Raw genomic sequence first — 24,845 nt, 5'->3', positions numbered from 1 at the left:
AAGCACTGTTGTTATTGCCGAATGAATAGCGAAGACCGACGGAGTGGTGTTGGGTGGTCGCAAAAGAGGCGGATTGATCAAGGCCAGTTACAGTTGACGAAATACCCTGTACAGTCCGGTGGAAGGCCAAGCTAACGGCTCAGATTGACAGACTGGCCTAAGTGGGGACGAATCGCACAAGGTCGAGGCCAAAATTGCGCGTCGAGCGATGGGGGAGAGTTGGAGGATGGAAGCACCAGGTATCTTGCGCGAGGCGACCGCGGTGACAGGCAGGGAATTCTACGTTAACTTAGTACACCCGGTCTCATTAGCCTCCGGACCACCCGAGGAGCGAACCAGCGCTTACCAGAGTGATCGCATCCAGTACTCCGCAATTCAATGCATGTCGCAATTGGAATGAGAAGCGCGGAGTATTAGCACCGGAGCGCAAGTGGAGGCATAGGGGGCGAATAAATTCCAAGGAAAAGAAAAAGAAGAGCCCGAGAAGTCTTAAGCACAAAGAAGCTAGAAGGAGAGGAGGATCCAAAGCTGAGGAGGGGGGGGAGAAGACAGAAGAGAGCGAGAGAGCGAGAGAGGTAAGGTGAGAGGATCCAATAGCGCCGCTGTGGGTTTTCCCTGAGTGGAGGAGGGGGCGATCCGGAATATCGTGATTTGCTTCCCACCGTGATCTTTTGCTTTGAGGGCCCTGACGGAGGACAATATAAGGATCTACAGGTGATTGGGATGATTATTGGAATTTTCCAGGGTTTTTCCCTGCTTGAATGGCCGGAATATGTCCAGGTGGATGGGTGTATAAGACACCGGTAGATGTCCGAGAGGGTCTCCACACTGATATTGAATAGGATTCCACGCTGAATGTACTATAATCCTGATGGGGTTAAGATGATCCAGTAGCGACTACACGTATTAACACTATTAACGCCTAGAGGCTGGAGTATAGTAGCCCTAGTATGGAGTACTCCTCCGTATCAGTATATACATGTACTCCGTAGGCGTGGAAGTACGAAGTGCTCCATACTCCATACATGAAATGCAGAGAGCCAAAGTAGTGTCAGCACTATGTATACTCCGTACTGGAGTCCAGTGTAATCATAAATTAAGGCGCATGGATGAAACAGCCTAAGGGGGCATTAGGGGAAAAAGAGAGACAATGGCAGTTTGGAAGAAAGCCTCGGTAACTCAGCTCAATTATAAATCCGAATCCGAAAATCCCCCGAATAAGCCTGTCGATCCCTCCCGAACCGCTGGGTTGAGCTTATGATCTACTTGATATTCCCTTCGAGAGTGTATAGATATAGACATATAGTATTATCATGTACGATATAGAGTGAATATCCTCAATAGATCTGTAATATACGACTGTAACAAGTATTATACGTCAGATCATGTGTTCTGTACAGAATTGATGATGTAATTCTTTTTTTTCTTTTTTTTTCTTTTTAGGCAAATTACACATCACGTGAGATAACCTTCCCTTATCGGAGTTTATCGTCCCCTCTCAGACTCACGACTCTCTCAGTGTACACTACCCTCGTCACCCACTATATCGTCCGACATCATGACAGAAGTGCAGAACTCAAACCCCACAATTCTCGATGCCGCAGATCTCCCCACACGTCTGCGGCCATCCACCCAAAAGTCAGCGGACCAGGGCCTCTTCACCTCCGCCTTGCCCCTCCCTGCAGACTTTGATAGTGCGTCATCTGACTCCGACGATGACAACCTACTCGAGGAGCCAATCGACGAACAGGAAATCTATGGTACGTGACAATGTAAAATCTCCAGGGGCCTGACGCCTCTCGTGCCGTGGAACTCTCGCTCAAACCGGAACCAGATCTGATTTCCACCATCTCCGACCCGGAACACCCCATCTCCCTGGGTGAACTAGCCGTGGTATCCCTGCCAGACATTGAAATCAAGCCAACTCTACCCAATGTGCCAGACTCCCCGCTGCAAACGGTCACCGTCCTCATCACTCCGACTATCACCCACTGTAGTCTGGCTACGGTGATCGGATTAGGTGTGCGCGTGCGTCTTGAACAGTCTCTGCCGGCACGATTTCGCATGGATGTGCGCATCAAGGAAGGGACTCACAGTACGGGGGATGAAGTGAACAAGCAGTTGGCCGACAAGGAGCGAGTCGCCGCCGCCTTGGAGAACGGCGCGCTGATGGGTGTCATTGCCAAAATGATGGAAACCTGCCAATGAGATCCTGCCAGCACACACTGTATACTGTAAATATAATTTCGTCCCGTTAAGGTTGATGAATACCTATCGGCGAACGCAAGGACGCCCTCGTGACGACCGCTTATGACGAATGACCAGATCTTGAATGACTTGCATTGAAATCTTGATTAGAAGTACATAGAAGCAACATTAATCTACGTGAAAATGTTGACAGACTCCCCCCCGTGGCCAAACCCATTTTGATATAGTTTTTGCATTCCTCTCAGAGCCAAAAGATGCAAGATCATGAGTCCAAAACACCGCTTTCCTTCAATCCCTTCCAAAGCTCGGGCTCCAAGAATTTGCTCACTGTAACATCCTCAGCGAGACCCTTGCGTCTTCTGGTCTTCAAGACAAAGTCGCGCGCTGTGGCCATGGCGGAAGCTTGTTCCAAGGGCTTCAATTGGACATCCCGATCCAGAGGGTCGCCGGGGACGACGCTCCACTTGTCGAAAGCAAGGTGGACCATGGCTTGACCCTGGGTGTGGATACGAAGATCGGTCTCAAAGCCAAAGGAATCAATGACGGGGATCAAGCCGCGAACAGAGTACAGAGGCGTTCCGGCGATAGGGCCATCGGACAGAACGTGACCACGTCGGCGGGCGAGAACGGTGTACACCGACGAGATGGAGTCGGCGGGACCAGTCATCGACACGGAATAGACAGGCTCCATGAGACGCGGGGAGGCCATGAGGAATGAAGAGTACACAGCGCGACGGGCAGTGGGGATAATCTGACCACCACCGCGGTAGATGGCTTGGTCGGCCAGGGACACGTCTGTGAGTCTGAACTTTGTGTTGCGAATGGCTAAACTCCAATTAGTGTCACATTCAGTCATTTACGCCGAGAGGGGGAGCTCATTGGCCGTATGAGAAAGAGGGTTAGGTAAAGACTTACGTTCTTCACACAGAGGACCTTCTCGTGCACCCCAACTGAAACCCTGAGTGATGGAGTCCCGTACCGTTCCAAGAAGCTTCTTGTCTACTTGTGAGGGCAATGTGTCATCCTGGAGGATATTGGGGCCCATCTCATCGGGTCCAAACGCCCAGATGCTTCGGGCGGCAAGCTTGTCCCAATCATAGTTGTCCTCGAAGTATCGAGCAACCTTCCGGATCGGGTCCTTGATGCTGACTTTGCCACTTTCAATGTCCTCTGCAATGCCCTCATCCAATGGCTCCGCGATCATGGTAATCTTGTTCTTCTTGTTCGGGGTGATCGAGTAACACATGATAGCGGATGTTTCTACCACGGTCTCACAGAAACGCGTGACAGGATCAGAGACCTTGATTTCCATCTCTGAGTACAGTTTTCGCAGGTCGTGCAGCACACAATCCATGTATAGTTCACCAGTACCCAGAACAATGTGCTCACCGGATTCTTCAACCTTGGTGGAGATGAGAGGGTAGCTTTTGTTAATTTTCCGGAGTCCGTCCAACATCTTGGGAAGTTCCGAGGGGTTCACAGGCTCCACAGCGACCTTGAACACCGATTCAGTCATGTGTCGAATGGGGCGGAAGATATGAGCCTCCTCGTCATCCTCGAGTTTGAGCGGGACGAGCGTTGCAGTCTTGACAATAGAGTTGTCGACGCCACCCAGAAGCACCCAGTTACCGGCGGGAACACCATCGGTGGAGATGTTGTAACGAGTTTCCGCAATCCACGTGTCGGAGATGGTTGCAGTGACCTGGTCTTCTTCATCCTCGGGTGTGTAGCCCTCACCAAGAACCCGAACTTGCTGACCGGGCCGGGCGGTTCCGCTGAGAATTCTACCGAACGAGTTGAAGCTACCAGCATCGGTGCTGCTGAACAGTTTGGTGACGTGGATGACGAGGGGACCATCTGAATCACAAGCAGCCATTGAAGCACCAATCTTGGTGTCTAGGGGCCCGGTATAGTACCGCTCCAGGGTTCTCTGAGCGCCTTCCACCGGGGAAGGAACATGCTGGACAACCATATCCACAAATCCTGACGCAGGCCCAAAGAATTGCTCACAGACAAGACCAAGTAGCTCCTTGGCATCGGTCTTAAGCTGAGATGGCTTCAGATGAACACCGACACTAGCCAGAGTCTGTTTCAAGTCCTCGGGGCTTTCACTCAGGGTATGAGAATAAAGCTTGTAAATCGGCTCCAGAACGAACTTGACAAAGGATCGCTTCGACTTCTCCTCCACTCCCTTACGAGTAAACTTGCGGCTCGTAGGATTGTAGAAGATATCGCCCCAAAGTCGAGCAGCGAATTCTGTTGAGTCCAAACTCGGGTATGTGTCGGCGTACATGCGAGAAAAGGAAGGCAAAGTGAAGCACCAGTTCATGGAGCTTGAGGCAAAGGTAACGTTGCCCTTCTCGGGGCTCAGTCGTCGCCGCTCACCTTGTCCTGGGACGATACTCTCGATCAGACTATTCACCTCTTCAATGACATGCTTCAGCTTGAAGTACGCGTCATTCGGGGGAAGCTTCAGCTCCAAAATGAGGCGGTCCATCTTATTCACCACCAAGGTCAAGGGGATGTCCTCCAGAACTGCATGCTTGATAATTTGCTCGGTGTTAGCCTGCACACCCTCCACAACGTCGACAACCAACACCACACCATCCGCCAAGCGAATGGAAGCTGCTACCTCGTCGACAAAGTTCACATGCCCGGGGGTATCAAGGAGGTTGAGCAGGTGAGATTTTCCCTTTGTCCCTTGGAGCACCAGACTCATTGGTGCCGATTTAACTGAAAGACCACGTTCCCGCTCGAGGAAATGCACGTCGGTGTATCGCAGCTGTTCCTCTCGTCTCCGGCCAATGCGCTTGTCCAGTCGCTCTGTGAGGTCATGTGTCTGCTGCACAAGCATGTCCATGAAAGCAGTCTTTCCATGGTGCAGATGACCGACGATTGCAACATTTCGTATTTGTGATGGGTGGTTCAAAAGATCGGACATAAATTCGCGAGAAAAGTGAACGGGTGGCAGCTCGGTCTCTGCGATCGCAAACTTCTTCTGCGTGACCGGAGCAATGATGGGCTCTGATAATGGCTGAGCATCTTCCTCCTGAACCATCGTTTCCACATCTTCGCCGTAGACCTGTTGTGCGCTTGGGTAGTATTGTTTGTCCTCGTGCAAGATGACCGCATTGGAAGGTCCATCTGAAGAGACTGAAGTTAGCGATTGCAGAGCAAGGACGAAGAGGCGCAACTGTACCATCGACCTCCATCAATTGCTGGTCATTCACTTCCTCTTCCTCCTCATCGTCGAAAGCCTCATCAAACTTGTAGGCTTGAGGTTGGACATCTTGTTGCTCCTCATCGGATTCGGCGTCTCCGATGTAATTACCAAATCTAACAAGTTAGTATGTTGAAATTCAAGCACAAGAAAGGAAGAGAAAAGAGAGAATCGTAGAATTAAATCAAGAGAGAACATACTCATCATAAAGGTCGTCCATGGTGGATTGTGCAAGAGGTTATCGCGGAAGGACTCTTTTTGCGAATGTTCCCATCAACTTTCACCTGGTCCGAGCGTCTCGGAGTACTCGCGCCTACACCGTACAGCTCCTCACTCTCCACCATGTCCTTTTATTATATGGAACGCTCTCTTCCTCTTCTCTTCCTCTCTCTCTCTCATCCCCCTGATTCTTCTCAATCTCCTTAATTCTCCCTATCCAATCTCCCCATCATGTCTTCTCTTCCTCCTGTCTACATTGTGTCCACTGCCCGCACTCCCGTGGGTGGTTTCCTTGGGTAAGTTGGAGTCTCTACTTTTCCCCTTTTCTTTATCTGATCTGATGGATCTAACCTTGTTTCACTAGCTCTCTGTCTAGCCTGACTGCCCCTCAGCTGGGTGCTCATGCCATTAAGTGTATGCTATACCAACCCCTCCACCCCCCACCTGCACTATGCTAATCCTAATCTATAGCTGCCGTTGAGCGTGCTGAGGGTATCAATGCCGCCGATGTGGAAGAGGTCATCTTCGGTAACGTCCTGTCTGCTGGGTAAGTTGTCTCTCTATACCTTGTGTCTGCAATTGAGGCTGACCGGTGGTCTTTTTACACCTTTTCTAGTGTCGGACAGAACCCCGCCAGACAATGTGCCATTGGTGCTGGCTTGCCCGAATCCACTGTCTGCACTACCGTGAACAAGGTCTGTGCCTCTGGTCTGAAGGCCATCATCCTCGGTGCCCAGACTATCATGACTGGTAACGCCGATATCGTCGTTGCTGGTGGCACTGAGTCCATGTCCAACACCCCCCACTACCTGCAAACTTCTCGCACTGGTGGCAAGTTCGGTCCCCAGACCCTGGTTGATGGCATCCAGAAGGATGGTTTGACCGATGCCTACGGCAAGCAGGACCTCATGGGTGTTGCTGCCGAGGAGTGTGCCGAGGACCACGGCTTCAACCGTGCCCAGCAGGATGACTATGCCATCCGCAGTTACGAGAAGGCCCAGGCTGCCCAGAAGGCCGGTCTCTTCGACTACGAGATTGCTCCTATTGAGATCCCCGGCTTCCGTGGCAAGCCCGGTGTCACTGTTTCCCAGGATGATGAGCCCAAGAACGTAAGTTTACCTCCCCCCACCAAGGGAATCAGTTGCTGACAATTCGTTCTCAGCTCAACCCCGAGAAGCTCCGTGCCATGAAGCCCGCCTTCATCCCCGGCACCGGAACTGTCACTGCCCCCAACTCCTCTCCCTTGAACGACGGCTCCGCCGCCGTTGTCCTGGTCTCCGAGGCCAAGGTCAAGGAGCTTGGCCTCAAGCCCATTGCTAAGATCCTTGGCTGGGGTGACGCCGAGCAGAAGCCCAGCAAGTTCACCACTGCCCCCGCTCTGGCCATCCCCAAGGCCCTCAAGCACGCCGGTGTCTCCCAGGATGCCGTCGATGCCTTTGAGATCAACGAGGCTTTCAGTGTTGTGGCCCTTGCCAACCTGAAGCTGCTCGGTCTCTCCGAGGAGAAGGTTAACATCCACGGTGGTGCTGTCGCCATTGGACACCCTCTCGGTGCCAGCGGTGCTCGCATCGTGTCCACTCTTCTTGGTGTCTTGAGCGCCAAGAAGGGCAAGCTTGGCTGCGTCGGCATCTGCAACGGTGGCGGCGGTGCCAGCGCTCTGGTCCTTGAGACCCTTTAAATCAGAAACTCTGTTGAAACAAACAAACAGAGATGTGAAACGACTTTCAATCTTGCATGTGAATAAAAGCCTCAATTTTGGCGGGCACATCTTCGGGAGTATTGGCAATGGGCTTGCAGAGCACAGCCCATCCTACAGCAATCCGAACATCACGAATACCTTTCGTTGTATTTAGACTAGTTAATGAGATATCCTTGTGTCTTTACACAACAGCCATTCGTTCCAAACTCCCTGCGGAGGTATCATGGTTGCTTCTACATAGTAACCAATGAGGTAGTCTTACAAAAGTCTACTCCATAGTTGCCAGCCTTCTTAGTGTTCTGCTTGAGTATTTTTGATTTCGAAATTTTGTTGAAATACCCAAGGTTACCCTTAGCCGTGGGCCAGCGCGGCTCCTAGGCCTGTCCTAATCCTTGACAAGCACCAGTCTCACTTGCAGCTATATCTGAGCAAGCGCGATCTTTCTTTGCCTAATATCCCAAAGCCTTTAGAAAACCGTGAACTCCCAACAAGGTGCCGAATCAAGAGAATTGAGTGCTAGCTTTTGAATCAGATTCCTTCAGATATGACATTATAGATGGACCCAGTGCGCGGAAGGATGAATCGCGGAAGGATGAATCTAGGTTTGATCAAGGGAGGTGATCCCGTTGCAACCATTGTGGAAATGGCTGTGAGTGATATGATACATTGGTGGGATGAAGAGGTTGTTTCGTGGAACAAGGATATGTTTGAGACCAAACCATGATCTGCGCTTTCAAGCGAAAGCACCAACGAGCGCCATGAGAAGGGCACCTCCCGCAACAGATACACAGGCCTCGACACGCCGTCTGCCCTTGAGAGTCTCGTAGCTAGATTCACTCAGGAAGTCTTCTGCCAGCAGTTCTACCAAGCCAGCGAACAGCAACAGACCGCTGCTGATGGCATTTGTCACACCAACCATCAAAAGGCCTGTGGTGCTTGCAGGATCATACATGTTGTGCAAGACCAATCCGATAGCTTGGCCCAGGGGAGTCGTGGTCCCGTAGGCAAGACACATGAGCCAGGGCTTCATCGAATCCGGGGCGAAGAGATCTGGGATGAGCGATGCAATTCGCGACCCAAGGGCAAAGCCCTCGAAGGTCTGATGGAAGCTGATTGCAATCAAGAGGACAACAAATGAGGTGCCAGTTGCCACACTTAGTGCCATTCCAATGAAGATGCTGTGGAACAAGATTCCGGCCTCCAACAGAAGACATTGCAGAAGCTGGCGCTGCGGATTCACGAGAGGGACGTCCGACCCAGTTGGGCGGTGGCTTGCGCTCATCTGCGATCTATGACGACGGTGAGGCTGCGCGGACCGGTCCGCTTGCCCGTTGATGGGCTGTTGATCATCATCCATATAATCATCCAGACCATCGAGGTCGGCAAGTTCGTCATCCTTGTCCCCTGATGTATCCGACAAAGGAGAGCGGTCATATTCATGAGACGAGCCTGAAGCTCTTGTCGCCCGCGACTGAGGCTTGTGGCCCACGTGATCCAAGTTAATATTGTCCGAAACCTGTCGGGCTTCAAGCCTCGAATATTCATCTTGATCTCCGCTCAGACTGATTGAGTCACGCCCAACCTCGCCGATAAGATTATCATATTCACTTCCATGGATGTGCTTCGCGCCTTTCATGGCAAAGAACATCTCTACAATAACAACGGCAAATACCGAAATCATTGCTACAAATCCAGCCATGGCACGATATGATTGACTCCAAAATCGAGGAAGACATGGATCAGTCAAGGACATGAACGCGGTGGGAAGTAGGTGTACAAATGCTGTCGCAATCAAGACACCTGTTCCGAAGTGTCTGGATATGAATAGGAAGCGACGGGGGATTGGAAGCCGCGGGAATCGGTGGGCAAGAACTGGAAAGGAACACGCTATGATAGACTGATGGTTAGCTATAGCCAGCGTCAAAGGGGGGACGTAGTGCCTACCTAGAGTACTGAGCACAAGGATGAGGAATAGTGCCATGACGTGCAATGGGGTATTATAGGCCCCGCGAGATTTCGAGCCGCATGATGGAGTCTCATCTGACGTGCCATCTCGTCGCAGAAGCTCTGCCTTCAAGACAGCATCGGGTAGCTCTGCAATTGCCGCGAGAGCTCTCTTCACGTCTGCCGCCAATGTTAGCTACCTTTTCATCACGATCGACCAGGGAATACCAACCCGAAGATAAGTCATTTATATTCCAAGGCTGGTCATTCTGCATTTTGGTGTCTCAAGTTGTCCGGAAGGTCATATCAATTCAAGGTCGAGAGAGGGGCTGATCGTCACCGAGGCTGGAGAGGATGTACGCAATTGAGTTTGGAGAATGTTATACCGCAGAGACACTAGATCAGCAAAGATGCTGACAGCGCATGAACATATTCCGAAACACACCAAGGCCAGACTAGCAGCAGAGTCGGAAGTTGAAGCTCCCAGGGCTCCCCTGGCCGCTTACTAAGTCTTTATCGACGCACGTGGGCGGGACTTTGTACAGCATCATTTCTTTTGGTGTTTGGCGTTCGACTTCAAATACAATGACTATCTTATACACAGGTTCAATTGATTCATTATAGTATGGTAATATGGCCGTGGATCCATTTCTATCTGGTGCCCACTTTGGTCCAACCTTTGGTGCCTTTGCCTTTGGGACGGGCATCTGAACCCTCCCCACCTGGATCTTTGACAGAATCGATCCTTGTTTTTGAACTTGGAGTCCTGCCACTAGTGACGCTCTCTGCTGTATTGGCCTGAGACCCAGCCTGAGAGCCTGGTACAATAGACTTGGGGGGATGCGCAACAGCTTGATGGGATTCCGCAACTGCATCGCCCCATTCTTTCTCTTCAAGCAGCTCCCATTCCGCACTGGCCATTTCACCGAGAAGATTCGACTTTAGCTTGTCCGCTATCTTGGTCGGCGTTGGGAGCTTCCACATTCGCATGAAGTCCACGCCTTCTGATGCCCCCAGGAAAGAATGTGCGGTCCCATGAGAATAGTGGCCTAGCATGGCAAAGGAGGTGGTCCGTTGAATGGTGGTTCTGGGTGAGTCTTTGCCAGGCTTCAACTGTGTTTGCGTGTCTCGGCCAGCAAAGGCTCGCATCAAGGTTGAGGGGTGAGCGGGCGGAGCTACCAGTAGTTGCCACAGGTTTTTGCCAATGTCACAAACTTCCTCCCAAGAGTCAGAGGAGATGCTAATCCCCTGAGTGCGACATAACCATGCAACGTTCCATGCTAACAGTGTAGCCCCCTCCAGGAAGAGGGTGTATGTCGCAAAGTCATCCTTGGCGAGTTTGGGTAATGGTTTCCCAATGGAGAGAGGGCGTGGGCGTGGTGTGTGAGGGCGTGGGTCCATCGTTCTTGATGTTGCTGGACTAGATGAGGACTGGTAATCGAACCTGGTTTGGGCATCACGCGACCGATAAGATGCCGAAGGTGTGTATATTGTGGGAACAGGGTAGTTTCTGTGAGGGAGAGTAATTTCGGCAGGTAGCCTCAGGGACAGGTAATGTGAGACAATCATGAGAAGGTGAGCGATGTTTGAGAGAGAGGTGGATATTTGCTCGTGTGGGATTCCTGTTTGATGTAAGTCGATGTATAAGGCCCGATGGTGATCTCCTTACCATTCATCTCCCTCAAATCAACGACGAAATCGCCCCCAAGTACGTAGCTCTCCCGCTCTTGGCCTTTCTTGGTGGCTTTCCGCAAGCCATAGAGATTGGCAACCTCCCGGCATAGGTAAATCCGAGACTCGGCCGTTTTGTTGTGGAGATTGTGCCATACATGCTCTACCCGCTTGCTGGTATTCTGAACACTTGCCAGAGTCCCGGCTTCTCGCTCACCTAGTTGATATTTGGCGGACTCCGCATCCGAGCGTCTGCGAGCTAGAATTTCTTTGCGCCGCGTGATCTCGGATTTTTTGGCCTCGGCCTCCGATTTCAAAGACTCAATTTGGTGCGCAAGAGATTCCCTCCTTGCCAAAGACTCGGCATAATTGCTGTTTGTCGTCTGAAGGGCCCATCGGGGCGATGAATCATTATCTGTATCGAGTGGCTCCTGTTGGGCTGACTTTCGACCCCGGGTACCATCTTGAGTAACAGCGATCTCAATTTGTTTCCCAAGAGCCTCCTTCTCTAACAGCACTCGGGTGCTTTCGATACGCAGTTGATACAGCTGGTTGCGAGCGCATGTCGGACAGTGGAATGGAAGGTGAGGATGAGAAACACGTGAGCATATAGAACAGCTCATCGCAAACAGTTTCTGTGGTATTTTCGATAGCTCTTAGAAATAAGGCAAATGTCCATGTTGCGTCCGGTGGAGATGGGTGCTACTTGAGTCGCCGCCGCGGACCATATAGAGAAGTGAGAGGGTTGCCAAAGAGATACAAATCCCACATGACTCATATAACGTATAAGAGAGATAGACCTCGGAGCGGAGGTATCCGTGATAATCTCCCCTGGTGGAAAGAAGCGAGAGAGAGGAAAAGAGAGACAAGAGTCCGATGTCGTCACCCGACGGTGTGACCGCTTCTTAGACCGCTCGCTTATCGCGATCTTATCTTTCTGGCATCAAAACAAACCTCCTCCATATGACCGAAGAGCCTCCATTTTGCTGGACTGCATAATCCCTGAAGACTCACTATGCAGTCAACTCCCAATAGAATCAGCAAAATTCCCCGACCTGGGGCACTTTCGCCACGCGCTAGCCAAGAGAGCAAAAGCCCAGACAGTGGAGGTCCCCAAGGACGTATCAGCCCCCAGCAGCCCGAGGACGCAAATTCTACTTCTGCTCCTGCTGCTGCTCGTGATGAATATCCATTTGTTTCTCACCTGACGGATGGTCTCGAAGACTGTGACTGGGACCAACTGCAGGATAAGTACGCCGATGCGATGGAACAGCATGGTCGAGTTGAGGAGAATCTACGCCTTGAAACCGCAAAACTCATGGAGGTAAAGGTCACACTTCTCATCTGTGATCTGTATATCTGATTGTTTTTACAGGTTTTCATGGCCTGGTCTCAGACAACCGTCTCACAGGATGAGAGCAGGGCCCTGAAAAGGTGAGACTTGCAGTCTCAATTTGGTGCATCCCCCAAGCAAATACTGAACATTCTGCAGGTTCAAGACCCAAATGCAGCACGTCCAGAATTCCGAAGTCAATGTGGAGAACAAAAAAAAAGCACTGTAAGCCATCATCTCTTGGTGCCAGAGATCTGACCACTCATTTCTTTCAAAGACGCAGAGGTGGTGAAGGCCTTTCAGAATGCGTTGGCATTGCTGAACGATCAACTGAAGATCTGAGATTATGATCGCAACGACAATTACGAACTTACGAACTACTGTATAACTACATTACTTTTACCAAGGAGGTTCCGGAACGACACCATAGGAGGAAAATGCGAATAATCATACAGAATCTGATTCATACCTCCGGTAAATGATCTTCAAGCGCGAGAGGCGAAAAAGGAAAAAAAAAAAAAAAAAAACAATAATGCTGACATATTCATCAAGAGCACATTGAGATATCCTCGCATCGTAAACTGAAGGTGGTGCTAATTCATGTTGTTTCGGAAGTGTTGACTCGATACACAGAGCTATTTGATCATCCTTGGGAGCGCTCATTGCGGCCTGATCGTCCTGTTATATCTTGCCAGCTAGCATTGAAGCGTCTGCCCGTATTGGCCAGCAAGCCTTCTTCTTCGGCCTCCTCGGCATCTTCGTCGAGCTGCGCCTCGTCCAGTTTCGGTGAACGGAGCAGAGAAGTGACAAACACAATCAAATACAATCCTGCGAGACGACAGTTAGCGCAATGTCCTGAGGGTAAACTTGAGGATGGCTTGACACGAATCTTACCTAGGAAAAAGAACTGGGCCCAGAAGAACACAGCACCAAAGAATGGATAGTTCAGAGTGACCCGATTCAAGAAAGTGCTGACGACACTAGGTGTGCAGACTTGCTGTGCGCTTGGGTTCTTGGCCACCTCGGAGCACGGCTTGATGAGTTCTGGGCTATTCGAGCAATCCGGCTTTCCAATGAAAGTCCCGGGAGCTCGATCACAGAACGTTTGTGGACCGAATGTGGCATACTGGGGCGCAACTACCATTGAAATGGAATAGTTCAGTGCCAGAATGATCAGCATCAACATGGCAGTGGCTAGGAGCAAAGCCTGGGGGGATGTGTGACCGTTCCGAATCTGGAAGATCTTTATCCACAGGAAACGGATTCCGACCACTGCAATCCCGACAACAGAGCTGCAGAAGAATAACAGGACGAGCAGTGTGAAAATAGCATAGTCGATAGGGAAGACCTTTGCTGATTTGACAAGCGCCCAGTTGATGGGATTGAAGATGTTGACATGGGCGAGGATGTATCCACAGCGATGCTTGCAGATCGAGTTCTTGGCTTTGTCGATTGACGTCAAAAGCATAGATACCCAAGTGACGAAAGCGAGGAAGAGCAGCAGGATGCCACCCAGAAGCTTGAAAGGACGCAACACCGCCCCAATCTTGTACCATGCCTTCATCAACCAGCTCCGCCCTTCGCCTTGAGACTCCTCGGCTAGACGCTGGCGCCGGATGAGCGTTCTTTCTTCCCTCACCAGTGTATCGAGTTCTCGACGGTCTTTCGAAGATAGAAGCTCGGGGTCCCCGGCACACCGGCCCTCGAGCTGTCGCTGTCTTTCTTGGTTGGTCTCCAATTGCTGTGCGCTGCTGGCTCGCAATGTAGCACTGGAAATTGACGGTGCGGTCTTGATGAGACTGATTGGCAGAAGTGCTAGTCCCACTGAAGTATACAGGACATAGAGGAAAAGTCCAACAGTCATCAACAGTCCAAGACCAAAAGTCAACGCGCGCTCGCCATCTTCAAGAATCGTCATTAGTCCTGTCTTTCTGGTTCATGGAAGTTGGATACTCACGGTTCTCCGTCAAAAGGCGCTTGAAATAGTCCAGATCCATGTCATTCTTGTCCCGGGACAGTGGGACAAAGAAACCGACCAAGAACAAGATAACCACAACCACAACAAAGCTCAGTGTGTATTTGAGGGCACCCCAGACCCGTTGACCCACGGTCTGTTCACCCGACTCCGCCGCAACCTCATCGTATTCCTCATACCAGAAGTATGTAAAGGGAATGACCAGCAGGCAAAGGAGGGCATCCAAAGAATAAAGAAGGTAATAGATAATTGTCAAGGAGTAGGTGATCTTATCAACAACATCTTGTGTTGCCCAATCCTTGCGCTGGCCCAGTTTGGAAGAGGTTGTTGATGATACTAACGCGACATCAACCGGTAGTAGGAGCACCGTTGCCAGGAGACTGGTAATTGAGATGATGCAGGTCAGTGTAACAGACGGTGATCGATCGCGGGGAGTTTGGTAGACATAGATAAACACTGATGCGACTGCCAGTAAAACAGCCACCACCACCGCGTACACGATCCATATGAGCGAAGTTTGTAGAAGCGCCATGGTGAAGATGTGCACTTCACTGTTTACTGAATCTTCCAGTCATCAAAATTCCTGAAGAAAAAGGAAATGATCAAGATTCACGAGTCAGATCAGATCAAAACGATCCTGCGGAAGGTAGGCATGGCTTGTGTCGTCATTGCTGATCCGCGTTAAGCCTATTTAGGAAGTGTACAAAAGCGGTGAGTTTGACTTGGCAGTTAGCTTGGGAGACCCACTCTTGTCTCGACCTTACCCTTTCACCACTGCTATGACAGCTGGCGACAAGAATTTTCGTGACTCTATAGGTCAATCTGAGACCTCAAATGTATCACAATGTATCAGTCACACGCGTGGCCGGATACTGGCGAGTACTATCTTCAAATTGCTGTCCAGCCCTTCTCAAGTTTCCTACTCGACCAGCAGTCTCGTCGATCAAGTGACCAAGAAACTCTCTGATCAGATCGGCTAGGGACCTCCAAATCCTTATTTACAGTCCATTATGCCAATCGGTGTTGGCCACTCGCCAGAGCAAGATCAGAGGGCGTGGAGACATCCAGCGTTTCACCTTGGGTGCCCAGGATGACGAATGAGAACACTCATGCACTGGGAGAACTGACTTTGAAAATCTCAAATCCCCTCCTTACAATCATCACAAGATCTGCGTGCAATTGGGAACACCAATCCCCAAAGCACCATGTTCACTACCAAAGGCTCGTACTAACAAGGTAACGTCCGAACTCGTGCAACCTAATCATGGACACCACGGCTGCTCGAATCACCCATGCCAGAACCAAAGAGATGACCCGGAGGTCTTATACTGCCTGTCCAGCAGATCGGACTAAAAGTTGGCAAGTAGCCTGAGCGGTACTCACTTTGATCTCTATCAACTGGACCAAGAGTCTGAGTCCGCGAATATAGAACTGTCGATAATTTGTGCTCGGCGAATCCTTGCAGAACCCGTTGCTGTAATACTCGACCTTCCAGTGCGGAGTACCAGGCTAGGAGATGATTATCATGGCATGGCATGAAGGGCGTATTCGAAAGAGTCTGATCCTCGTCTTACTGAGAGAATGTTAACTGGAGACATATTCTTTCCTTGCTCTCACAGGATCTTATGGAAAACACAGTAGCTATTATGAATACGATTAATTTTGTCTTACAAAGTTATGAAGTACCTTTGCCCTATCCCATCAATCTAATGAATTGAGTAAATCTTGTTTATGCCTGAGGCAGTATATGCCTGAGGCAGAATAAAGTGACCCACCCGAATTCTGCCAGATTTCCCTTACAGGTAATCTATACGGTGATTACTAAGAGGTAGACCGCTCTGATCTCCGTCCGCCGAGCTACAGACGCGACTCGAGACAGGTCAATATCAATCTTGCTCTCACACGTGCTATGCTTTGAGACACACCGTCATCTGGACTACCCTTTGAGCTTGCTGGTGCCTTGCTTTCCTTGAGGCCTCCTGCCCCCGGAGTTCACAATTGCAATGCGCATATCCATCCATACCAAAAACACAGTTTAGCTCTTTAAAGGCTTCCAAGCACACCTGGCCTCACAACCTTGGTTGCGAGATACCCTTCAAAATGCAGTGCTACACAGAGCTCCTGCCCCCGACGGGAGTCACCCACGCTGTGTCGGCTCCGTTCATTTCAGCAACGGCCAACAACTTGATTATCATCAGGACCTCTCTATTGCAAATCTTCTCTTTGGTCAAAACGTCCTCAGAGACAGCCAGTGACAGCTCGGAGATTTCTTCAGCTCAATTTTCTCAGCCGGAGACGAAATTGGTCTTGGAAAAAGAATATCCGTTATCCGGAACAGTCACTGATTTGAGCCGAGTTAAGATCTTGAACACCAAGAGTGGCGGAGAGGCCATTCTCATAGCTGTGCGCAATGCGAAGCTCAGCCTGATTGAGTGGGACCCAGAGCGCGATGGGATTTCCACTATATCCATTCATTACTATGAGCGGGATGATCTGACCCGCAGCCCCTGGGTGCCTGACCTCAGCCGATGTGGGAGCATTCTCAGCGTTGACCCAAGCAGCAGATGTGCCGTGTACAACTTTGGTATCCGCAACCTCGCCATAATACCCTTCCATCAAGCGGGTGATGATTTAGTCATGGATGATTACGACTCAGAGCTTGATGGGGAACGTCCAAGTGAGGGTTCTGGCAAAGAACTCGAGCAGAAAAAAGATGGCCAGATACACCGAACACCCTATGCATCATCTTTTGTTTTGCCATTAACAGCACTGGATCCGTCATTGCTCCACCCCATAAGTCTTGCATTCCTCTACGAATATCGGGAGCCCACATTTGGCATCTTGTACTCCCAGGTTGCGACGTCCACCGCTCTCCTCCACGAGAGAAAGGATGTGGTGTTTTACGCGGTTTTCACCCTGGACCTCGAGCAGCGTGCATCTACAACACTTCTCTCCGTGGCTCGTCTACCGAGTGACCTCTTCAAGGTCGTGGCATTGCCGCTCCCAGTCGGAGGCGCGCTGCTCATTGGGTCGAATGAGATAATTCATGTTGATCAAGCTGGTAAAACCAATGCAGTGGGAGTCAATGAGTTCTCGAGACAGAGTTCTGCATTTTCAATGACCGACCAGTCAGACTTGAGCTTGCGTCTCGAAGGCTGCGTGGTAGAACGACTAGGTGGTGATAGTGGAGATTTGATTCTAGCGCTTGCTTCTGGTGACACAGCGTTGATTAAATTCAAACTCGATGGGCGATCTGTCTCTGGCATGACTGTTCATCTTCTCCAGCAGAACGCAGGGGGAAACATCCTGAAGTCAGCAGCCTCGTGTTCCACTTGTTTTGGAGATGGAAACGTATTCTTTGGTAGCGAGGAGGCTGATTCGGTGCTTCTCGAATGGTCCCATACATCTTCTGCTTCTAAAAAGGCTCGACTTGAATCCAAACAGGCCGATGACGGCATTGACGACCTTTCAGACGATGATCAGATGGAGGATGATGACCTGTATTCTTCGGCGCCAGGGCCTGCACACAACGATGGCCGCATTGGCAATGACAGCTCAACACCTCAATACTATAACCTTCGTCTGAATGACCAGCTTCCCAGCATTGGGCCTTTGAGAGACATCACTTTAGGCAAAGCTCTTCCAAATGTGAGAAATCCGCAGACAACTGATGGAATCGCTGCCGAATTAGAGTTGGTGGCATCTCAAGGCTCTGATCGAGGCGGCGGCCTGGTCGTCATCAAGCGTGAGATTGACCCCTTGACAATCATGTCTTTGGAAGTCGACGACGCAGATGGAGTTTGGTCGGCCAGTGTCACTACAACTCAAGGGAAAGGAGCACCCAACACAGTTGAACATCAAACTCGGCAATATGTCATCACTTCGCGACTTACAGGGCCCGATCAGGAGGCGAATGACATCTACTTAGTGGAAGATCAAGGCCTCAACTCTTTCAAGGCATCCGAGTTCAACCCCAACGAAGAATGTACCATCGAGATAGGATCTCTGGCTGGCGACACTCGTCTAGTTCAGGTTCTGCGGAACGAGGTCCGAAGCTACGACATAGGTATTTACTTGTTTCAACTGGAGGTGTTTGCACGAGCTAATGGTCGAAATTGATAGACTTGGGACTCTCACAAATCTATCCTGTCTGGGATGAAGAAGTCAGTGAGGAGCGCGTGGCTGTCAGTGCAAGCTTCATTGATCCCTACCTCATGATTATCCGAGACGATGCGTCTGTGCTATTGTTGCAGGCAGATGAGAGTGGAGACCTTGACGAGGTTTCGCTCCCAGATGAAATCAGCACATCTCAATGGCGCTCTGGCTGCCTTTATCATGATAAACTCCAAGCATTCGATGCGGAAGGTTCACCCTCAAAGGACGCAGGTAAAAATGAGATGCTTTTGTGTCTCTTAGACCCAGAGTGCAGGTTATCGGTAGGCTCTCGCCATGCAACACATTCGGATCATGATCTAATTGAAGTACAGTTATTCCGACTTTCCGATATGAAGTTGCTCGCTGTCATCCAAGGCGTCGACTGTTTACCACCCGTCCTGTCCACCGATCCCCCCAAACGATCTAATATACGAGAAACTCTTTCCGAATTTGTGATCGCAGATCTGGGTGATACATCGACTACTTCACCCTATCTCATAGTAAGAAACTCGCTATTGCTCATATGATCCGGTCTAACTCAAAAATCATAGGTTCGGACTGACAACGATGAGCTCATCATCTACAAACCAACATTCGTCCCCACAAGTACTGATGGGGAATCAACGCGTCGCCTACAGTTCTTCAGACAACCAAACAGTGTCCTCCCAGACACTTCCTCGCAAACTGACGATCAACAGCGCTTCAGGCCTATGAGAATTCTCCCCAACATCTCGGGCTTTAGCGCGGTCTTCATGCCTGGAGCCTCACCCAGCTTTATCTTAAGAACGGCCAAAAGTCAACCACACATAAGTCGTCTCCGAGGAGGCTTCACACGTTGGCTAAGTAGCTTCGATTCAGCCGAAGCTGGCTGTGAAGTTGGATTCGTCTATGCGGATTCTCAGGTAAGAGGTACCTAGCTTGCTGGCTTTGCAATGTCCACTAACACTATCCTAGAACGTCGTACGCGTCTGTCAATTGCCCCCACAGACTCAGTTTGACTACCCGTGGCCATTGCGCCAAATTCCACTTGAAGAACAAGTTGACTTCCTGGCTTATTCAACATCTTCTGAAACCTATGTTATCGGCGCCAGTCGCCCAGCAGACTTCAAGCTACCGGAAGCCGACGATTTGCATCCCGAATGGCGCGGAGAAGGTCCGTATATACTTGTTTGACTCGTTGCTGTCTCACTAATCAATTTTTTAGAGCTATCGTTCTGTCCCCAGATTCCCGAAAGCTCAATCAAGGTCGTCAGCCCAAAGACATGGACCATTATTGACAGGTAAGACCATCGAGACTAGCTACTGAACTCACAAATGAACCCCGCTAACCTTTATAGCTACCCGTTGGACGCGGATGAGCAAATCACAGCAGTGAAGAATGTGAACATTGAGATTTCGGAAAATACACATGAGCGCAAGGATCTCATAGTCGTTGGAACGGCTATTGCCAAGGGCGAAGATATGCCATCCCGCGGAACGATCTATGTCTTCGACGTGATCAACGTGGTCCCAGACCCTGAGAAGCCCGAGACCGGTCGGAAGCTGAAACTAATTGGCAAGGAATCTGTCAAGGGCGCTGTGACCGCTCTATCTGGCATTGGCGGACAGGGATTCATCATTGTAGCCCAAGGACAAAAGTGTATGGTCCGAGGCCTGAAAGAAGACGGAAGTCTCCTCCCCGTCGCTTTCATGGACATGCAATGCTACGTGAATGTCGCAAAAGAGCTCAAGGGAACGGGCATGTGCATCCTGGGCGACGCCGTCAAGGGCCTTTGGTTCGCCGGCTATTCAGAGGAGCCATACCGGATGTCCCTGTTCGGTAAAGACCCCGAATACCTGGAAGTAGTCGCCGCAGACTTCCTCCCAGATGGAAGCAAACTCTACATGCTAGTCGCAGACAGCGACTGCAATCTGCATGTCCTACAATATGACCCCGAAGACCCCAAGTCTTCCAACGGTGACCGCCTCCTCAGCAGGAGCAAGTTCTACACAGGAAACTTTGCCACGTCTGTGATGCTCTTACCGCGTACGCCCGTTTCCTCCGAACTTCTAGAACCATCAGAGGAAGCAATGGATGTGGACGAAACACACGCCAAGCATCAAGTCCTCGTCGCCTCCCAGAACGGATCCTTAGCCCTCGTGACATCAGTGGCTGAGGAATCCTACCGCCGTCTATCTGCGTTGCAATCGCAGCTCGTCAACACCGTCGACCACCCAGCTGGACTCAACGCCCGCGCGTTCCGAGCCGTGGAAAGCGACGGGGCCGCGGGTCGGGGCATGGTCGATGGGAATCTATTACGCCTGTGGCTGAACATGGGCAAGCAGCGCCAAGCCGAGATTGCAGGCCGGGTGGGTGCGACGGAGTGGGAAATCAAGGGAGATTTGGAGAGTATTAGCGGCGACGGATTTGGGTATCTATGAATGCCGGAAGCGTCGAGGTGGAGCAGCGGACTGAGGACTTCATTTACTGTTTCCGGAAACACAAAGGCGTACAGTTCAAGTTCAAGTATGAAAAATACAGTGCAATTGTCAGCTAAGTGGCCAGCCCAAAATGGGACAATGTATTGATCTTGGACACAAGAGCGCCTTCATCACGAAGTGAATAAGTAGCGTGATATCATAACATATGGGATATAACCAAAAACCCGCCCAAAAAAAAGTAACCAATCCCGGGGTAATTCCAAGCCCAATTCCAGGGATATCAAAATCCAAACACCACACACGTTCGCCAAAATTTCGCCCATAACTGTTGGAATCGTATATGCCAAAACCCATCCCTAAATCGCCGAGATATCCGATAAGTTCAAAGACGTTTTTGTGTGCAACACACAAGTCTAGAAAAGAGCAGAAAAAGAAAAAGAAACAAGACTAAGACAATATGAAAAGAAAGAAACACCCGAGCAGATGCGAGAAGAAGAGACCCAAACGCCACCTTGCACCATGAAAGCCTGTAGATTAAAAGACGTCTTCGGCGGCAAAGTACCGCTTGCTACGGCCTCTTGAGGCCACGAACTTCATCTCGGGCATATTGGTGTGATGCACCACATGGGGGCGATAGACCGCGTCAACGGGGGCTTGCCAGTCATCCAAGCCCAGAGGGAAGTACTCGTAGAGGAGATCTGTGCTCTCATTGGCATATGGAAGTCCTGAGACATATGGCTGGGGCAGATTGGCCGTTTCCAGCAACGGCATAGACGAGGTGACACTCCGTGACGGAGTCTGGGAAACGGCGTGGGAAAGCTTGCGCATCTTTGAAGGAGGAGCGGATTGATCGAGGCTGAGGGTGCGCTGCTGCTGCGACAACTCGGCGGCGAAGGGAGATACCATTTTTTGGTCGAAATGGAGATTAGGGTCTCCGCCGTCGTCCTCGTCCAGCAGGGAAAGGTTGATTGGGGCGGCGGACGCCGTGGAACCGACGCGCCGTTGTGAATCTGTAACCTGGGAAAGTTGCTCCGGGCTGGAATGAGGATACAAGGATTGGGCATGGGACATGACGTTTGATGTAGATTGGGGGATGGGCGTCCAGTCTGGGGTCGCTTGGGTCTGTTGCATCAGACTGGGCGGGGGCACCGAGGTGGTTTCCGGGGAGCTGCTTTGCGCAGTGGGTTTCGTTTTCGCTGGGGTCACGCTTGTGCGACGCGCAACTGATTCACTGGTTGGCGTGCGGTTCAAGGTGCTTGCAGAGTTGGCCTGGGCATTCTTCCGGGAGGCGGCGGCACTGCCGCTCAGGGGGAGATCCTTGCGAGACTGGAAGTTCCGGGGGCTGCGGCCACGGACAATGACGGGACCGGACTGTACTTCTGAGATAGGAATCTTCGCGCCGGTGGACAAGGTGGCAATCACCTTGAGCCGAACGACGAAGTGCTGCTGAAGCTCCTTGCGACGGCCGTTGTTGGCTGTCGCGACACGGAACTGCAAGCGTTTCCACGCAATCGGGAAGGTCGCAAAGTCGGAATCCATATCCTGTCCCGCCATGATGTCCAGGGGGATCGCGGGCGGCTCCTTCTCAATCTTGGCGCCCGTACTCGGGTTATTTTCCTCGGGTCCAAGACCCGAGTTGGCGGCGGCTGCAGAGGGGGTCTTCCAGGGCACTGAGATGATCTTCACCGAGTTTCCTTCGACGGATTCGGTGGCTGACACGGTGAGTTCCTGGGCGAGGATGGGGATCCGGCCTTGGTCCGTCATGATATAGCGCAGTCCGCGGGGCAGAGTGACCGATCCGGTGATTTGGAACAGGTTGCGGCGGTAACAGGTCAATTCGGCGCCTTGCTGGGGCGGGGCGTTTTCGGAAGGGGAGGTCGTGTAGGGTGATTCGGCGAGAAAAAACATCCCGTGCAACTGGGCGGACACGGATAGTTGCACGCGGCTCACCGAATAGTCGAGCAGCGTATAATGATAGACCGGCATGGAGAAGCTCAGCAGCTTGTTGTTGTGATCGATCGACGAATCCTGGGGTTGTTCCTGGGGTGCGGGCTCAAAGGGCGCCACCATCTCGGTGAACGGGTCATCATACACGGACGGAAAGGGCCTGAGTTGATGTGACAGACTGGGCGGGGCGAACGCGAGGTCATCGCTACATTGCGGTTCATTAGCACAGGTTCCTTGGGGGCGTTGAGCGAGCACGCGGCGGAGCAGATGATCCACCCCCTCTCGTCCCACTTGGGGGCGCTTGTCAATACCCACCTCACAAACGTCTCGGTGTCAAAGTTAGACCGATGGTCGGGCATATCCAGACTGGACATCGCGTTGAGATAGTCGGCACCTTGCAAGTTCCCTAATGACAGCGGGCTTGCCAAATATGGCGGCACCGCCATCGTGTCGAAGCCCTCCATAGTGAGGACTGGTGCGATCTGCAGACACGCGATGCGGGGAAGTTGAGGATTGTCTCTCGGGGGGGAGGTCGAGGGAGGGTAGGTTAGTGAGAAAGAGACTGGGAGAGTGGGAGAGTGGGAGAAGAAGAGGGAGAGGGAGGGAGAGAGTTGAGAGTGGGAATGAGTGAGGTGAGTAAGAGGTGAGAAGGGGAAAAAAGCAGCCCAACAGAGCACGATCTAAGGCGGAAGAGCAAGCGGAGCGGGCATTTGAGAGGATCGCAAAGGGAAAAGTCGAGGACCGGAGCCGGAGAGTGGAATCTCGACTTCTGCACCCAAAACGATCAACGGATTCGGGGAATAGTGGAGCCGCGGTTTTTGCGGAGAACGAACGCAGCGCTGACTCAGCCTAGAGTATCTTATTCTTGTATACAAGTATTATAAGATATTAGATATTAGATATTACTTATTCGTTATTACTTATTAGTTATTAGAGAGTTATTAGTTCAGTTTCCTCTCCTACTCTATTGGCTCAGAACATCCTCCCACTGCCAAAGTATCTCACATCTCACACGGCCAAAGTACCCCCTGATGGGGTAAGACTTGATCGGCTCTCGGCAGCCCTGAAGATCTTCCCGGTGCAGAGTACCGCGTACTGGTATCCTGGTACGGTGAGAAGGTACTGTTTCTCCTCTCAACCTTGGAACTGTCTCTGTTTATAGCCAAACTCTCCTTCAATGAAGTACACATATCAAAAGAAAAGAAAAGAATAAAGAATAAAGAATAAAGAAATGATAATTATCCGTTAATTTGACTTTGTACCCACCTGCCTAACCGGGTAATGGGTTCGGGTCGACCCTCCCAACGCCACTTAATCTATTCTGTTAGCGAAGTACAATATATAACGGCCTTGATATCACTATCCCAGTATACTCCCGGTCTCCAATATACGGATCGAGATTTCTCGGGGTCCGGAGGACCAGTCGAGACATGGACTTTGGAACGATCCGTCAAGTGATCTGAAGTATGTTCCCCCGTATTTGGACCCTGTCAGGCCCCCCACATAGGGTAATGGGTAATGGGCAATGGGTAATCATGCAACCTGCAATAATCATGCATAGAATAGACGCCTCGTGCTTGGCCCGGCGATGTCCGTCGATCTGCAAAAGTTTCGACCTTTTGACTTTCTTTAGACTTTCTTGTTGGTGTTTCTGTCTTTTCTGATTGTCCACCGTTGTGGAAGGAGATACAAAGTGTCAGAGTCAACCGTGGATCGACCAATGAAAAAAAGAAGAAAACAACCGGATCCAGGACAAGCTTCGTTTTCGCATGTGAAGGCCAATGGGGCCTTGAGGTCTGTGCATTTACCCGATTCGATCATCCCGAGATGATCTTCCCTTCGTTCGCTTGCTCTATCCGGCGCGATGCCCGTCTGAGTGCTGACTTGGTCCATTCTAGTCCTCGACCCCTGGGGCTTTCTTCAGCGCTGGTACCGCCAGAGCGGGTGATCATCTGGAAGCTTCCCCAAGTGTCAACTGTCCACTCTCCAGCTCTGATAGTCCTAGCCCTGATAGTCCTGATCTCCCTGATAGTCCCAACGTCGATATCAGAAA

General features: G+C 51.0%; 9 protein-coding genes across 9 annotated transcripts; 4 read left to right on the top strand and 5 right to left on the bottom strand.

The window, feature by feature from the left end:
- Nucleotides 1-1,558: 1,558 nt before the first annotated feature.
- N7506_007052 (iron-sulfur cluster assembly protein CIA2) lies at nucleotides 1,559-2,208 on the top strand (the record flags this gene model as incomplete). Its single annotated transcript, XM_056956345.1, has 2 exons — nucleotides 1,559-1,760; nucleotides 1,835-2,208. The coding sequence occupies 2 exons, from the start codon at nucleotides 1,559-1,561 to the stop codon at nucleotides 2,206-2,208; spliced, it is 576 nt and encodes a 191-aa protein (XP_056810679.1).
- A 262-nt stretch (nucleotides 2,209-2,470) lies between these two features.
- On the bottom strand, nucleotides 2,471-5,648 carry N7506_007051 (U5 snRNP component Snu114, putative; the record flags this gene model as incomplete). Its single annotated transcript, XM_056956344.1, has 4 exons — nucleotides 2,471-3,033; nucleotides 3,124-5,352; nucleotides 5,408-5,544; nucleotides 5,629-5,648. 4 exons carry the CDS (start codon nucleotides 5,646-5,648, stop codon nucleotides 2,471-2,473), a joined length of 2,949 nt encoding a protein of 982 aa, XP_056810678.1.
- A 230-nt stretch (nucleotides 5,649-5,878) lies between these two features.
- erg10B (acetyl-CoA C-acetyltransferase) lies at nucleotides 5,879-7,325 on the top strand (the record flags this gene model as incomplete). The annotated part of the gene is made up of 5 exons (XM_056956343.1): nucleotides 5,879-5,943; nucleotides 6,012-6,061; nucleotides 6,119-6,194; nucleotides 6,264-6,756; nucleotides 6,810-7,325. 5 exons carry the CDS (start codon nucleotides 5,879-5,881, stop codon nucleotides 7,323-7,325), a joined length of 1,200 nt encoding a protein of 399 aa, XP_056810677.1.
- Nucleotides 7,326-8,079: 754 nt separating this feature from the next.
- N7506_007049 (putative ZIP family zinc transporter) lies at nucleotides 8,080-9,565 on the bottom strand (the record flags this gene model as incomplete). The annotated part of the gene is made up of 3 exons (XM_056956342.1): nucleotides 8,080-9,233; nucleotides 9,291-9,470; nucleotides 9,523-9,565. The coding sequence occupies 3 exons, from the start codon at nucleotides 9,563-9,565 to the stop codon at nucleotides 8,080-8,082; spliced, it is 1,377 nt and encodes a 458-aa protein (XP_056810676.1).
- Nucleotides 9,566-9,941: 376 nt separating this feature from the next.
- On the bottom strand, nucleotides 9,942-11,584 carry N7506_007048 (Atg14 domain-containing protein; the record flags this gene model as incomplete). The annotated part of the gene is made up of 2 exons (XM_056956341.1): nucleotides 9,942-10,912; nucleotides 10,960-11,584. The coding sequence occupies 2 exons, from the start codon at nucleotides 11,582-11,584 to the stop codon at nucleotides 9,942-9,944; spliced, it is 1,596 nt and encodes a 531-aa protein (XP_056810675.1).
- Nucleotides 11,585-11,976: 392 nt separating this feature from the next.
- On the top strand, nucleotides 11,977-12,523 carry N7506_007047 (uncharacterized protein; the record flags this gene model as incomplete). Its single annotated transcript, XM_056956340.1, has 3 exons — nucleotides 11,977-12,285; nucleotides 12,337-12,395; nucleotides 12,454-12,523. The coding sequence occupies 3 exons, from the start codon at nucleotides 11,977-11,979 to the stop codon at nucleotides 12,521-12,523; spliced, it is 438 nt and encodes a 145-aa protein (XP_056810674.1).
- A 414-nt stretch (nucleotides 12,524-12,937) lies between these two features.
- N7506_007046 (uncharacterized protein) lies at nucleotides 12,938-14,801 on the bottom strand (the record flags this gene model as incomplete). Its single annotated transcript, XM_056956339.1, has 3 exons — nucleotides 12,938-13,122; nucleotides 13,189-14,196; nucleotides 14,252-14,801. The coding sequence occupies 3 exons, from the start codon at nucleotides 14,799-14,801 to the stop codon at nucleotides 12,938-12,940; spliced, it is 1,743 nt and encodes a 580-aa protein (XP_056810673.1).
- Nucleotides 14,802-16,369: 1,568 nt separating this feature from the next.
- On the top strand, nucleotides 16,370-20,845 carry N7506_007045 (cleavage/polyadenylation factor CFT1; the record flags this gene model as incomplete). Its single annotated transcript, XM_056956338.1, has 7 exons — nucleotides 16,370-18,335; nucleotides 18,392-18,705; nucleotides 18,757-18,924; nucleotides 18,976-19,326; nucleotides 19,379-19,577; nucleotides 19,629-19,704; nucleotides 19,762-20,845. The coding sequence occupies 7 exons, from the start codon at nucleotides 16,370-16,372 to the stop codon at nucleotides 20,843-20,845; spliced, it is 4,158 nt and encodes a 1,385-aa protein (XP_056810672.1).
- A 534-nt stretch (nucleotides 20,846-21,379) lies between these two features.
- N7506_007044 (NDT80/PhoG-like DNA-binding family protein) lies at nucleotides 21,380-23,256 on the bottom strand (the record flags this gene model as incomplete). The annotated part of the gene is made up of 2 exons (XM_056956337.1): nucleotides 21,380-22,997; nucleotides 23,108-23,256. The coding sequence occupies 2 exons, from the start codon at nucleotides 23,254-23,256 to the stop codon at nucleotides 21,380-21,382; spliced, it is 1,767 nt and encodes a 588-aa protein (XP_056810671.1).
- Nucleotides 23,257-24,845: the final 1,589 nt, after the last annotated feature.

This window comes from Penicillium brevicompactum, assembly GCF_028827555.1.
Source record: "Penicillium brevicompactum strain IBT 35665 chromosome Unknown utg000005l_segment0_segment0, whole genome shotgun sequence".
Taxonomy (NCBI): Eukaryota; Fungi; Ascomycota; class Eurotiomycetes; order Eurotiales; family Aspergillaceae; genus Penicillium; species Penicillium brevicompactum.
The sequence above is the reverse complement of the archived record's forward strand: the minus strand, read 5'-3'. Positions and strand labels throughout refer to the sequence as shown.